Source organism: Meles meles, chromosome 13 (assembly GCF_922984935.1).
Source record: "Meles meles chromosome 13, mMelMel3.1 paternal haplotype, whole genome shotgun sequence".
Lineage (NCBI taxonomy): Eukaryota > Metazoa > Chordata > Mammalia > Carnivora > Mustelidae > Meles > Meles meles.
In genome coordinates this window covers 9220818-9237054 of record NC_060078.1, presented here as the reverse complement: position 1 = coordinate 9237054, position 16237 = coordinate 9220818, and the positions used below count along the sequence as shown (strand labels likewise).

At 40.2% G+C, this 16237-nt stretch overlaps 1 protein-coding gene across 12 annotated transcripts in view; it reads right to left on the bottom strand.

The window, feature by feature from the left end:
• Positions 1-16237, bottom strand: part of RYR2 (ryanodine receptor 2) — a 749188-nt gene that overhangs the window by 23540 nt on the left and 709411 nt on the right. For all 12 annotated transcript variants that reach the window (XM_046026812.1, XM_046026816.1, XM_046026818.1 and 9 more), the window contains 6 exons: positions 13750-13836; positions 12930-13148; positions 11322-11452; positions 9976-10018; positions 6879-7012; positions 3551-3611 (listed from right to left, as the gene is read on the bottom strand). In XM_046026812.1, coding sequence (XP_045882768.1) covers positions 3551-3611; positions 6879-7012; positions 9976-10018; positions 11322-11452; positions 12930-13148; positions 13750-13836 — 675 coding nt within the window. The remainder of the gene's footprint in view (positions 1-3550; positions 3612-6878; positions 7013-9975; positions 10019-11321; positions 11453-12929; positions 13149-13749; positions 13837-16237) is intronic.

Below are 16237 nucleotides of genomic sequence, written 5' to 3'. Positions count from 1 at the left end.
TTACTGAATTCCTGTATGAAGTCTAGTGGTTTTGGAGTTGGAGTCTTGGATTTTCCACATAAAGTATCATATCATCTGCAAAGAGTGAGAGTTTGACTTCTTCTTTGCTGATTTGGTTGCCTTTTATTTCTTTTTGTTGTCTCATTGCTGAGGCTAGGATTTCTAGTACTGTGTTGAATAGCAGTGGTGATAGTGGACGTCCTTGCTGTGTTCCTGACCTTACGGGAAAAGCTCTCGGTTATTCCCCTTGAGAATGATATTCACTGTAGGTTTTCATAGATGGCTTTGATGATATTGAGGTATGTACCCTCTATCCCTATAAAGAGTTTTGATCAAGAAAGGATGCTGTACTTTGTCAAATGCTTTCTCAGCATCTATTGAGAATATCATATCGTGGCATATTCTTAACCAAGCATTTCACTTTATGTGAGCCAAAACAAGTCGAGCAGAAATTGCAGATCTCATGATACAATTGGTACTATCTGTAGAAATTCTGATTACAATCAATGTGAGGGATTAACTTTTCAGAGGCTAGAAAATGTATATGCTTTTTGAGGGGAGGGGAATGAATAAAGTAGAGGAAAAGATACTGTGATCATGCTTACTTTTTGGATTAGAGTCTCTTGGGCAAAAGTTATGTTTTTGCCAGTAGGGTTGGGAGCTACCTGTTTTGGGAAGGGGTGGAAACCTCCGTTTTGACCAGAGTATATCTTAAACCTTAGAACAAAAACAAGACAAGGGGCTGAGATGGTACAGAGTTTTTATGGGCAGCTTGGGGCTTACGTTAGAAATGAGGCTGAAAAAAAAATACTATTTGAAAACAGACACTGAGGTAAGACTACGCAGAATGTGCTCAGTGTGGTTTGGCAGAGTTTCAGAAGATGAGTCTGGAAATGTACAGCAGGGTTGGAAGGCCTTAAGCCCATGTGAGGGGTGTGGGCACATCTTTTGGCCCATGAGAGCCCCTGGAGCATTGTACAGAATAATGGTGTATGAAAAGCGGCATCTTATGAACATGTCTTGAGCACCTACCAAGTGCTGGTCACTGCCCTATATATTTGCACATACAGTCTCTCATTTTATTCTAGCAAGATCCCTGGTAAGGAGGCAGTTTTAGCTCCAAATTTACAAATGAGGAAAAGTGAGCTCACTCAGGTCAAGCTCCCTCCTAAAAGAAGTTGTAGGTGGCAGAGCCATCATGCTGGGACACCACTGGCTGAGCCCATGGGTGGGTGAGGTTATGAGAGCCCTGACTAGCAGCAGAACTGGCCAGGGAAAAAGGGAGAATCACTGAGGACAGAAAAACAATATGATTATTAACATAATTAAATGTGTATGTTGGAAGGAAAAAGAGGAGCCCAAGCTGGTCATTTAAGTGTAGAAGAATAATATACTGAGAGAAAGAGGAAATGGCAGATAGGGGACTGCATTTAGTGGAAGGGGAGAGGGGAGATACATTTGTCATGGGACATCTGGATGGACACATCTAGCAGGCTATTAAGAAATGCAAAGAGTGAGGAGCAAGGACAAATTTGTGTGCATAAGATGAGTGAGGTGCCTAACACAGGTGATAAACTGAGCCAAGGGTATGTGTGTAGACTACACTGGGGCTCTGCTGAGACAGCCAGGTTTAGCAAAGAAGAACACAGGCTGCCAAGTTATAGCAGAACATCGGGTAAAGAAGAACTAACTTTTATTATTACTGTTCTTTAAGATTTTAGTCACTTATTTAGGAGAGAAGATTTTATTTTTAAGTACTCTCCACACCCTAGTGTGGGGCTCAAACAACCCAAGATCAGGAGTCATGTGTTCCACTGACTGGGCCAGCCAGATGCCCCAAGAATAAGTAATTTTTAGTTTAAGTATGTCCCATGCAGTATTTGGGATGTCTACATTTAGTTATCTGAAATTTTAATTTAACTAGGAATCTCGTACTGCATCTAGTAACCTCAGTGGTGTTTCAGACAGAAACTGCACTGTGAAGAATAAAGACATGTTGAAAGGTGACTGGCCAAAGAGAAGCCATGAATCTGCAGGAGGATGAATGATGTATCATAGTAATATATAGGGAAGAAGTCTGTCCATGCCCTGATTCTCTGGACAAGAACTGCATGGCAAGAGGACTATTACTCACGATGCAAGTTACTGTGGCATATGAGGGGGTGAAGGAGGACAGACCTCCAGACGCCAAGATGGCAGGGCTACTTGAATGGAAAACACCAGTGCTGGAGGTGAGTTGGTCTTTTTACTCAAGGGAGATGCTTCCATTATTAGATGAGAAATTGGTCAATAGGCCATCTTACTAACAGTTGACAGTTGCAAAGGATACTTACAAGACTTGTTTTTGGGCTCTTTGGAGAGTTCTCCAAGAGACCCAGAGTTCTAGGCCTATGGCTGGGTGGCGATAGAGGCAGGAGAATTTGGGGGGTGTCATGGGCCTTCAGGAGAATAGAACTAATGTTCACTATAAAAGTCAATGCCAATTAGAGTGACATTTTGAAACTAAATGAGATGTCCAACGGAGAAAGCACAGAAGCAAAAACAGTGGAAGGTCTATGACTAAGCCTTTGGATATGTTCATACGTTCCCCTTCATAAGTGTGTGAGGGTGGTAAGAGGATTATGAGCCAGCAGGAGGAGATGAGCTGAGACCCCATGGCAAAATTCTAGTTGATCCATCCAGCAGAGTTTCAGGACCATCTCCAGCAACTTCCCATAGAAAGCAAATGAGAGCATAAAAACAAGTGATGGTAACAATTTTTAAACTGAAAATTCTAGGGGCGCCTGGGTGGCTCGGTCAGTTGAGGGCTGCCTTTGGGTCAGGTCATGATCCCAGGGTCCTGGGATCAAGCCCCGCATCGGGCTCCCTGCTCGGTGGGGAGCCTGCTTCTCCCTCTCCTTCTGCCTGGCACTTTGTCTACTTGTGCTATCTCTCTGTCAAATAAATAAATAAAATCTTAAACTGAAAATTCTAAAAGTCAAAAATGTCAGGCTGTGGAGCAAGCCAAGGTAATAAAATGTGACTGAGCTGACAGCTAGTGGCTCTTAGTACTAGGGGATTTTTGTTCCTTATATTTGGACATACACTTGGGCCCTATGTTTTAGTTCATAGGCTCCTAGGCTCTTTGAGAAAAGGATTGATCAAGAATAAAAAATACAATAATTTAACATGCTTAATTGGAGAAAACTTAAATTTATAAATGTTTTTAAATTTTATTTACTTAGAACTTTTGTTTTAACGTCTAGAAAACTTTGAAGTATGCCAGTGTCCAACTAAAACCTAAATGAAAATACACATGAATTTGCCATCTTAGTTTCTTTTTCTTATGTAAATATATTTTCATATTAATCTTCTGGCTATTGAAAGAAATGGGATGAGAGATCAGCTAATTAATCATGTATTTCCCTGGGTCATTGTCAAGTAATGATCTGTATTAAATGAATTGATATTTGATTAATTTTCTCAAGTAACTGTTGATCCCTCTGCAGAAGCCCAGCAGACTCCTCTAATGTGAGTGCGGTGTACTTTATGGAAATGAAGGAGGGCTTACGTTGTCGGTGAAGACGACTCCAAGTTTCCACATCTGATACTTCACGTCGATAGAGTTCAATCTGGAAAGACAAAAAAGAAGAATTTGTAGATATGTACATGAAGCGCTTTCTTGTCCTACATTAAATATAAGGTAAACTCACTTATGTGACAGTGATCTCTAGAACTGCTAAATTAACCAATGTGCACATCAAGCGTCCTCACTAGTTTTCATTATACAGTGGTAAATACATTCCAACAAAATAATTTTTACTTACACTGATAAACACTTGCATAAAAAGAGATATTCATTTTACAACTATACTTAGTTTAGCAATGAAAGGGCTTTTCCATCTTCATTGTTTCCTTTTGTTTTCAAAAGCCTCTCTACCCGAGAAGGGATTCACTTCTTCCCCTTGGTTCCCAAAGCACCTTGTAGGCTTGGACTTACTATGATTTCCCACATTGTTTTGTGGTTATGGGTACGTAGGTATCTATGTATGTACATTATGCCTCTCTCCCTAGTCTGTGAGCTCCCTAGCCAACCAAGCACATTATATCTTACATGGAACATTTGTCAGTAAATACATGTTGAGAGAATAAATCTTAGCATAAGTATTCATGGTCTTTGCAGATTAAATACACACGTATTAAAACAAACTTTCTAATTTTCATTTTTTTCAGAACTTGCTACTGATTTACAGGTTAAAAAGTATAACTTTGTTCGCCTTTCCAATATGCCGAGTACTTGATATAATGCAATATAATATTAGCATTATTTTCAAAAAGGCTTCTGTAGACTTATTGTCTTAATCTTTGATTATTTCTTTACTCATTGAAAAATGCCAATCTTTAATTATAAGTGGTAGGATCAATCATGGCTAATCAAATCTGACTTCTTAGGAGACTTCACCCTCAAAAGTTAAGTTTTGTTGACCTTAGCCCAGGACTTTTTAAGCAAATAGTTATCTTTGAGCTAGAATCAATTTTATTACTAAAGAATATTTTTTAATAAAGATTTTTATAATGTATTTTAGAGACAGAGTGGAGGGAGGGGCAGAGGGAGACAGAATTTCCAGCAGACTCCCTGCTGTGCATGGAGCCCTACAACGTGCTCCATCCCACAACCCTGAGATCATGACCTGAGCCAAAACCAAGAGCCTGATGCTCAACTGACTGAGCCACCCATGTGCCCCTGCTAAAGAATATTTTTAAAAGTTCTGTGAATATTTACAATGGGTTTCAATATAAGACTATATTTTTTAAACAATGCGGTAAAATGCTCGACAGCATGATTGTTTTCCATGAAAGTAACCTAAAAAAAAAATATATATATATATATATATATTTCTATCAGGGTGCCTGAATGTCCTATATCAGTTTCTTACTTACTTAAAACCCCATTCTCATTTATCATCCCTATCAATCATTAGGATGACAAGATTGCTATCAATATCATGAAGCAGCATATCCTTTTCATAGTGCAGGACACTCTTTTCTAACCAATCGGGGGCAGTCCTACTGTTTGGGTGGGCTGACCTACCCCCCAGGGATGGGCCATCCCTGATCTAGGCCAGCCAGGACATGTATGCACCTCACCACAGTGCGTGGTTCAGGGGAAACTTTAAGCCAGAAGCTGAGGAGTTTTGCTAGAGAATTTTGAGATACGGGTCCACATAAAGACACAAATGAAAAAAATGCAGGCTGCTAGTTGTCATTCTGTCCCCAGGAGGTAATCTGGCCACTGATTTGATTGACAAGCTCTATATTTTTGATTGGTGGATAAATACATGCACAGATACATGAATCAATTTAAAAGTATTAATGCCTAAGGAAAAAAAAAAACTAAGGAAAAAATGTATTATGCCACATTAATTTCTCGGTCCTTTGCAAGGAGTCAAACTTGGAAACATTTCCTAGGTGAAACAACGGAAAATGCCCCTCATTTAAAACTATTTGTTCATAGTGGGGGAAAAAAAAAACCAACAATAAAAAAACAGTCTGAACTTTACTTCCATTTTTTCAGACTTATGTTCTAGGGTCATAAAGATGGCTAGGGAAAGTGCATAACCTAGTGAAACTTGTTGATTCTACATTGTTTGTTAGAGATCTGAAAATATTAGTAGAAAGCTCAGCACCACTCTGACCCTTGTTTTATCTGAAATTCTAGCATAAGGGTCTTAGTTCTAAGCACCATCAATGTGCTTCATTTTCTATACAGCGACACAGTCTTTAAGTCCCACATGTGTTTTCTTAAAGCACCAAGGTGATATTTTGGATCTAAATTTGCGGTTTCTGACATATGTTTGCTTATCTGATTTTCAACTGAGTTCAAATTATTTTTAAAAACCACTAGCTCTAACAACTTCTCAATAAACAATATATGACTTATAAGATAGGTCAGCCAAAGTGGTTTTCTTTTTTTAAATGCTAGTTAAAATATTTATCTGAGACAAAATAATACTGCCCTACAAAGCCTCACATATCTACAGTTTCAAATTCATCATCACATCCCTAGTTGGCTGAGACCATAAATATACAAATGGGAAGGGTTGACTTATTGTAAAGAAAAAGTAACTGTTACATTTCTTCTAAAATCATTTAAGTGGCTACAGTAAGAAATTACATTTTTATAAGCATGTATGCTTAACATTTATTCCAGAATTACAGGTGGTCCAATTTGCAAAATATATTTATATGTACACTCACACTACGTGTGTGTGTGTGTGTGTGAAATTCAGTCTCAGGCAAATTCAGCTCAACTGGTTCACATCCTTCTAGTTATATAATAAATTAGTCCATTAAAAGCATGGCATTAGGAGCACCTCATTTTAAAATTAAATTTCAAGTAACAGCATGACAGCATAGTACTTCTGGCATTGGAGTCTTTGCTATTTAAATGAAACACATTATAATAAAAGAATATGAACTTTGAACATTTCTAATGAAAGGGCTACACAGATCCCTTTTCCAGAACATAAGAAAGATTAACCTCTTTTCAGGCAGTAAGCATCAGAAAAGAAAGTCAAATATGCTTTTGCATGTGTTTGACTTTGACTTAAGTGGCATATAGGGATTAGAAAAAGCAAATTAAGAACACAAATATTTATTTTTGCTTTATGTAAATAACAAAAAGTCACCTTCCAAAATTAGTAGGAAAAAAAAACAATCATTCCATAACTGAAAACACCTGCAAGTTTAAAGCAGACTTAGGTTTATCTTCTGTTTCTCTCCTCTCTATGCCTCAGACATCGAGGGAAAGGAAATCAGTGCACTAGCAAGTTCAGAAATGTCTGAATTTCTTCTCCTTTCAGTCTGTAGCTATAGGAAAGGGCATAAGCCGCACTCACACGGCCGACAGGGAGCTGTCTTTCTTCGGCTTCTTCTTCTCCCGGGCATCGCTGAAGTCCAGGGCGGCTTTGTCCATGCCGAGGAGCTCACTAATTCTGTCCCGGCCGTAGAACTCTCCGTACTTATCCATAACCTGGGGGACAGGAATAAAAGCACTTGACCCGCCTCATGCATTAACTAACTCCTTGTATGCCTGTGTACACAAACATCTAATTATTTTTACACTTATTATATTTTTGCCTTATGTTCAAGTTCACTTGAAATTCTTGTTTATGGCTCCTTTTCTGTGATCACACTGCTTAAGGTCAAAGCAAGCTTACAGCGTTTTAGATAATACCCCTCGGTGGAACAAGATTTCTTACTCAAGAGGGAGGCATGCAAAAGGAAGAGAGTAGGCCAAATATGTAAGAGAAGAAGTAGAAGAAGTTGGAATGAAAGGAACTTCAACCAAATTCCTACTTTGTGCCAGGAATCATGGTAAGAACTTTGCCTTGCTCTCCCTCATAGGATTGTCACAGTATTTAACTTTCCTGTTATTAGGATCCTACTCTGCAGATAAAGCAGTTGTGTCTTAGAAAACAGAACATGCTCAAGGTTGCTAAGCTTGGCAAGAGATGGAGTAAGAAAGCTATCAGGCAGGAGCTGACTCGCGGCCAAGGTCTGTATAGACGACCACTGACCAAGGGCGGGCCACTAGTGATGGCATTGGGATGCCCATCATCCCCACCATTCAACACTCCCATCGTTTCCTGACTGAAGCAGCCCTTCAGTAATCCCCAGAGCCTTGTCTCCTCTGCTCTCCTGTCTTCAGGGCAGTCCTAGCATAGGTTCCTGGGCACCATTTGAATCCCTTCTAAGCAACCCCTGTCTCCCTTGGCCACATGCACCTGGTTTATTTTCAGACTAGTGCACAGACATGGGCCCACAGCTCACCCCTGAGCCCAGGAGGTGCAACTCCATCACACAGCCACTCTTGGCCCAATGCTGACAGACCACGAGAGTCCCCCACACAGAGGAAGTGGGGGCAATAAGAACAGTAAGAAGAGAAAAGCAGGAGAGAGGACCCGCTCTGAGGGGTCAAGGAGGTAGGAAAGGAGGGCAGAAGGACAGGAGGAAATAACATGGGGAAAGGAGGCAAGGAATGCCAGAGTGGGTGAAGAAGCACACTAATGGGAAGGCAGAAGGGACGAGCAGAAGTAAAATTCAGAGGCGCCTGGGTGGCTCAGTCAGTTGAGGGTCTGACTCTTGATTTCAGCTTAGGTTGTGGTCTCAGGGTGGTGGGATCAAGCCCTGCATCCAGCTCTACCCTCATCGGGGAGTCTGCTTGAGATGCTTTCTCTCCCTCTGACCCCTCCTCCACTTTGTCCTCTCACTCTCTAAAATAAAAAATTCTTTTAAAAAAATCAGCTTTCTCGGGGCACCTGGGTGGCTCAGTGGGTTAAAGCCTCTGCCTTCGGCTCAGGTCATGATCCCAGGGTCCTGGGATCGAGCCCCGCATCGGGCTCTCTGCTTGGCAGGGAGCCTGCTTCTCCTCTCTCTCTCTCTGCCTGCCTCTCTGCCTACTTGTGATCTCTGTGTGTCAAATAAATAAAATATTTTTAAAAAATCAGCTTTCTCTAAATGTGTATAATGAAAGTAAATGAAAACATGAAAGAGTAAAGAGTCTGTGAACACTGATTACAAAAGTTCGTGAAAACACTTGTTCTGTGTTATTCTTCTGGCACTACAGATAGGCTGGGATAAGCTGAGTGATGGTTCCCTCTGGTCTGTGTTCTCACCTGGTTCCCAGAAGGTTCCCAGAAGAACGAACTGGGCAGCACACAAACACACACACACACACACACACAGAGCCATGAACAGTCCTAGCCGCAAGTACTGTTCATCTGATCCTGAATGTGCAGTTTCCTTCTGAGAAACTTGTGCTTTAAGAATTTAAAGCTGCTTCTTCATTAAATAATTGAGACTAAAATGATCAAATTATCTATTTAAAATAATTTAAAAATAAGTCTTTCCATGTTTAGCCTAGTTTGGATGTGCTCCTTAGGCAGTAGCTCAGTGCTACTCACAACGCCAGGTCGCACAAAAATCTTGCACCGAAATAAAAAGCAACTACTCTCAACTAGAAAGTCTTGTTATTAAGGGGGAAAAAAAGGTCAGTGGGTTTCACCATGTACCTGATTTTTAAACTCTTGGTGCAAGCCCTCCATTTGCCCTGAGACTGGTAATACAGAATTTGCAGCTGCTTCTGGAGAACCGTCCTGAGTAACACTGAATTGGGGAAATCAAAGGGAACAAGATCACTTCGTGTGGCCGGTGCCTCTGCCTGTTCACTCCAGAGAGCATCCCCTGGGGCTAGAGCCCATTAAGGAGCAGAGGGTGAGCTGGGTCAGTTTGGCAATTAAAAAGGTTCAAAGAATAAGTAGGAGCTAGAATGTAATCATTGTAGTATTTTTACAACATACAAGTAATGGTGCATATATTTCATTCAAAAATGTGATCTAACATTAAAATTCTGTGTGGGAAAAGCAGAGATGATCCTTGATTCAAAATCAGAGACTTAGCAGGTGCCACAGTGGTCTACGGACTCTGTATCAGTGTTCTTTCTGCTACACTCTGAGGCGGTGGGCATCAGAAGGATAAAACGTGATGAAAATAAAAAGATCTTTGAAGTTTATAGAAAGTAAATAAAACTCAATCCTTTGTTGTCATACAAGGACTTGACTTCTGTAAAGCAGGATTCCAGCCCTAGTGATTCATAGCTGTCTTATCAGAAAATGGCCATCAGCTAATTTATGTTACCCAAACAATCTCAGAAAATTCTCACCAAGTCCTGATACTGTGCAGACCGAGTACTGTTTATTCGCCGGAGTCAGAGCACAGGCAGATAAAACAGTGCTTATTTATCTTAGAGCTACAGCGCATGTGTATTTTTTACATGCAGTTTTTGAAATTCATATTCAGTTACGCTGCCATTTTGAAATGACATTGACAGATAAAGCACACCTCAGTATTTCATTCTACATAGGAGCCGCATCAAATTCAAATCTGAAGTGTGCTCTAGGAAAGAAAGAATGCATTCCTTTTGAGAAGTATTACCTTTCTTTTAACAAATTTGTCCCAGTAGTTGTTGGGAAATGACCTAAAAAATACAAAAGCATACAAGTAAAATAATATCATGTGAAAAAACAATAAGCAGCATTATATTGTTTGGACTATACAACATACTTCAAATAATATGTAAGATCTTTCCATTCACAAAAATCATAATTTATGTCCCATCTTATCCCATAACTTTTCTATATTTTAGGTAAATCAAACATTATTTAAATGTTACTCTATCAATATATACATGCAAAATCACAAAAAGACTATGGGCTGCTATTTTAGTGGAAAAGAATATGAACATATTTATTAATAAGCAGTCTTGTTATATTTATTTACATGTCAGTATATGTCATTTGTAATGTCAAATACAGTTTTTCGTCAATTGTGTTTAAAAATTAAAGTACCTAAAAGTCTGTCATTGTTTTTCCCATGAAGTAAAAAACATCTCATTCCCCCTAGTTATCCTCAAGGAAACTAAGCAAGATACCAAAACACCATTCTGGCACCTTGACTAACACTGAGTTCACTTAAAGGGAAAGACTTAATTGGCTTAGTATAAACAGCTAGAGTTGATAAATTAAACATTTATAATGCACAAAGAAACCATCCCTATTTGAGAACTTGGAGTTTATAGAAATGTTAACTTTTTAAGAATAAGCAAAACTGATGAAAATAAAAAGTATTTCAGTCTTGAGTAGTACAAACTACTCGAAAAGTGTAGCATCACTAATGCTTTTAGTGTTGGACAATTACACTTCTGTGATGAATTCACACCTGGAACAGCAGCTAGTAGTTTGGGTCTTGATCTCACAAGGCTAAATATTTAGTGTACAGAAAAATTATTTGTTTCTCTGCCTTGAGTTTTACAGGTCAGACTCTTTAACTCATTTGATACCCTGCTGGATGGTACTGACAACAAGCTTACAATATAGATACGTCAAAAGTATGAAATTCAGTATTTTTGCTTTTAAGGCTACAACTCTTTCCCTTATTTCTGCCTCCTCTGTGCTTTTGGAGGAGAGAACCCTGTACTGTAGTTATGTACCTCTAACTGTGCTCTTCCCTGAGCACTGAGTAATGGATCACATTCCATCACTTCTGTGAAAATGGACTCAAAGCCATTTTTGATTAAGGAATTCAGAACACAGATGGGAAAAAATGGATAGCATCCATTAAGAGGCTGACAGCGCTTAGTCTTTTGATTTTCTTGGCTGAAAATATCACTATTATTCACCTCTGCTAAACTTTTGACAAATCTGTAAGAACTCCAGCAAAGTATTTTGTTTTTGTCTTAAAATTTTTGAGCATAGAAATGTCTCATATAATTCTTTACTCACTGTGTGTTGATTACAAGTCTATCCCACTGGCCTTTAATATCATCTTCTGAAGGCTGTTCTGTAATATAAAGCCCATCAAATTCCAGTTTTCGAGCTACTTCCTTTTCTCGCTTAAAAATAACCAATGGGACCTATGTTTGAAAAAATAAACACATTAAAATTAGTTTAGATTTACTGGTATCTCTTGTGGTCACTATCTGTACAAAACAGCTTTTTGGAAAAAGAAATACTTCCCATGTTACTTCCAGGAACCAAAACTGAGTGAAAATGAATTGGGTATATTTAGGCAGAAAGGAACATCTAGAGGTTTAGGAAAAATAGAAATGGAACAGATACCATGTACAACCCTATGTTTCTAAACACACAGAATTTTACAGATATTTGCACTAAAGAAATCATTTTTAAATATTAAAGAGAAGATACATCTTTTATTACAATATATTTGTTATATATCTTTATATATATATGAGACACAAACAGCTACAATAAAATATAGCAATGTTACCAAGGTTCCAAAATGTATGCTCCTAAAAAGTGCAGTTTTAACTTGCGAAATCTCTTTAATGATTCCATGCTCAGAGTGTCCAAAATGCATTTTGAAATAAACTTTAATTTCTGCAAAAATCTTTGTCAGTTTGCCCAAATATTTCCAGAACATACTGATTCTTATCATCTCATCTGGACAGATTTTACACAGGGCACAGATATGAAGAGGATATAGACATTCTGGAAGTATTCAAGAATACTTCCTCCTGCCCCAACTCATAAAACAGGAAAGAAAAGGAGAGGAATTGCTGAAGAAAATTTTACATTATAGTCTTTTACTCCAGGCTCTGGTTTTCCAAAAGTCTTCTAGAAGTTTCACAATCAGAGGCAGGGGACAGTGAAATAAAGTGTTACCATGAAAAGGGGTCTTGCTAGGAAAAAATAAAGAGGTTTGCAAAAGTAATGGGCAGCCCTGAGCACTCGGAGACTCTTGAGTTCTATTCACCAAATTATATTATTCTTTTGGCAGGGATCTAGGGATAGAGCTCTATTTTCTGGGTGAAAAGCGACAAACTATAAAAAGCATTTCTGCCATGAAGGCTTTAGATACATTCCTTACAAAGGACAATTCAAACAACTCAGTTCCACATGACGTATTCTGTAACTCTAATATGCCAGAGCATCGCTAGGACAACAGGGTGGGTTACTTCTGTGGAGTCAAGTTTTGGTGAAACTGGCCATTATAGGAATGATTACCAATATGGGACAGAAAGCTACAGCAAGAAGGCTCAAAGCCCCCTGCCCTTGCGGGGACAGTCTGTAGCCAACGTGGAGCCCTGAAGACAAGCCTCCAATGCCCCAATCCAAGACAACTGTGTAGGGGTATCCCACCCCCGTGGACTAAGGCCCACATGTGTGCCCTGTCGTGTCTGAATGGTAGCCCCACTTGTCCTTGCGTTGCACTCTGCTTCCTTCCCTTGCCCCACAGGTGTTGACTCATAGAACATTCCCTTCATGCAGGTAATTTTCCCATCTCAGAGTCTGCTTCCCCAGAAGTCCAGCCTGCAAGAGACACATGCACACACAGACACACACAGGTAACTTGGTGCCTTACTATCTTACTTTCAAGCAGTAGTATCCGATGATGCAGAAGAAAGAAATGACCGTGTGGAGAACAGCTAGGATCCTCAGCGTGGGTTCCATATAGCCACTGCTCTCCTCCAGGACATAGTGAACCGCAATGATTCGGGGCGAGCCAGTGTCTAGGCTGCTAACTTTGGTGTTTTCACTCAAACTGCGGATGGGGAGCTCCTTTCCTTCAACCACAGAAGAAGTGGAGACCTGATTCAAACCATTTAAAGTAGAGTCAGTTCGCTTCCTCTAAGATACCGGCGCAAACCAGAAACCCAATGGAAACCCAGCAAAGAGCCAGAGATGAAGCCCGTGCCTGTGAAAAGACTAAAATCAAGGGCTAAAAATAAGATAGCTTTTCAAAACTGATGGCAAATCATGAGCACACTCTTTAAAATGCCTTCTAATCCAAGCAAGACTTAGGAGGATTCTAAGGCATGCCTGGGGTGGGAGGGAGTACAGATGGCTAAGCCACCTTCCCAATTATCCAAAGAATTTGACGTAATGAAGTTATGCCACACCTGGAAGTGGTAACAAGTGAGAAATTCAGCCAAATGAGGCGAGGGACACTGGGGAGACCCTCCACTGAATCAATGCTCATCAGCTGAGGCATTTCCCATTTAGTTCGGAGGAAAAAAATCTACTGCCTTACTAGAGCGTCAGTGACGTGCTTAACCTCTAGGTTCCTCTTTCGTCAAAACATTTTAGAATGGGTTTAGACGTGCTCATTAGTGGATTTGTGAACTCTATACATGCAATTAAGTCCATCTGTAGTTTCGTACTGGTTATTGAAAGATGAACACGTACGTACCTTATAAAAGAGCAAGATGAAATTGATTGCAAATGCGACAAATAAGGCTAACATTCTCATGTTGTAAAAGTTGCGAGCAAAATAGTTCTGAAGGTGAAAAAAATGATTAAAAGGTCACTGAATTGAGATTGACATGTGCAGACAATTTAAACTAAGCATTCCTTCCTTTACCCAAAACTATTTCTCAAGAGTCTACTTTGTATCAAGTAGCCTTCTTGGTGCTGACATAACGGCAAATAAGAAAATCTGGGCCACCAGTGGAGGGTAGAAATGATAAGCACATCCACAGATTAAAGATAAAATGAAACAAAACATAATCTCAAGGGATGCTAATACTTTGAAGGAAAAGCCATCAGGTTAAGGGCTTTTGGAATGGGGGTGCTATTTTAGATAGATGGGTCAGGGAAGGCTTCTTTTAGGAAATGACATTTGAGCACAATCTTGAATACCATGGGAAAGCAAGGCAAGTAAGCGACTGGGGAGAGAGTGTATGAGAGTGAGAAAGAGCACATGGGCTGGGAGGACGAAGGTTCTGAGTTCAGAGTGACAGTGTTGTTGGGGACAGTGAGGGAGAAGAGGAGGGAGTGGGAGCAAATGAGGTCAGGGAGGTGAGGCGGACATAGGCTTACAGGCTTCTGGTAAAGTTTGTAATGTTCCTTCCCATGCAGTGGGTTGGTTTATGACCTCTGGAGCCACACTGCGCACTCGCTCGCTGCAAATGCAGACGAGCACTTAAGCACTCCGACAGCATCCCTTCTATCATCTGTAAAGTGGGCATAACAACAGAAGCTTCCTCAGAGGTTTGTTCTAAGTTCATGGAGGGAAAGTTAGTTATTAATCGTGTTATTATAACTGGAATTATTACTTTATTCTAGGTGGGATGGCAAGCTATCAGGGGATCTGAAAAGGGCTTGATATGACCAGATTATAATTTGGAAAGATCATTCCAGTTGCTGTGTGGGAGACAGGAGGCGAGTGGAAGCAAGGGGACTAATCAGAGCTACCACAGGAGCGCAGGAAGGGATGATGCTGGTGGTGGTGGCCTGGTCTAGGGGGAGCTGTGCGGATGGAAGAATGGAGCAGACTCTGGCTATACCTGGAAGACAGAACTGGGAAGAATTCCCGCTGGATTGGATTTGAGGGAGGCAAGAAAGAAAGGACTCAGATATAGTAACTTCTGGATCTGGGGTCAGAGCAACTCATTACATGGTTGGTGCCATTTAGCGGCTGGAAAAAACACCCAGAGGAGAAGTAGGTTTAAGGGAAAAGGCGATGGGGAAATATCAAGTCTCTGTTTTACTATGAAGTGGGAGATGTCGACGAGGCATCCAAGAGGATATGCCAGGGGCTTTCGCGTGACAGGTCCTATCGAGATGACAACGTACTCCATTATCAGTCTCCATGTACACACCCCATTTGGGTGCGTCATCTCCCATCCAAGACCCTACCTTTACTGCCATGGCTTACGGACTAAGGCAGCCCGCCACAGACTAGTCACATTGGTTCTCCTTGCAGAAGGCTGGTACTGGGTCACAGAGGCTGTAGCCTTGGTTATCTGAGTTGTGACCTGAAGGACAGGAGGCCTCGGGTGGCCTGATGTGGCTGTGATTAGTCTTGTGTAGGCAAAATGGTGGGGAGAGAAAGTCATATTGGAAAGAGAAGCAGGAAAACAGAGAACGCGTGACCCCGAGGCAGATGACGTAAGAAGACCTCACTGACTTGCTCTGCGTGCCTGTAGTTAAATGCAGTCTTCAGGAACCCACTGGGGCTATGGAGGGTTATCGGTGAGCCCTTTCAACCTCCTGCCCTACCATCGATGCTGCCCCTGTCGCCATGGCAACTATCACAACACTGAAAATCTGTGATTATCCAGGGGTATCTACATAATGTTTACGTTTGGGATACTTTGTGATATAGGGAAAATACAAGATAATTTAAGAAGACATAGTTGAAACTATTCATTAAAATATGTTTGCATAAATGATATAAGAATGTGTAATATTTATTTACATATAAGCAGGTAGAATATATAATTACTGAGGACACTCCATTTCCTTATAGGTGAAGGGCTAGAATATACTGTGTTCCTGTCCATTTTTGATTTTGCAAAGGCTGTAAAACATTAAATATGACTTTGACTTTCAAACGGTGTTATTACGAAGAACGTTGGCCTTGGTTTCTAGGTCGACATTGTTGGTTAGCCCCGCCTGTAGGGTTATTCTGCACATTCATCTCCCAACATTTTCCTGCCTTAAAAAACTGTATTAAAGGCCTTTCAACCAAAATTTTTATGAATTCCATCTTGTATGAATAGGAACAGAAAACTACACCTCCTTTCTTGGGTTTTCGAATATGAATATGCATTTTATTTGGGGAGCATTTCTGCAAAATATATAGGACACTATATAAATGTCCTCTCTTTTTTCATTCCCTTCTTTCCTCGTTTCTATTTAAAGAGTAACTTTGAATAGACCTTCTTATTATCAGG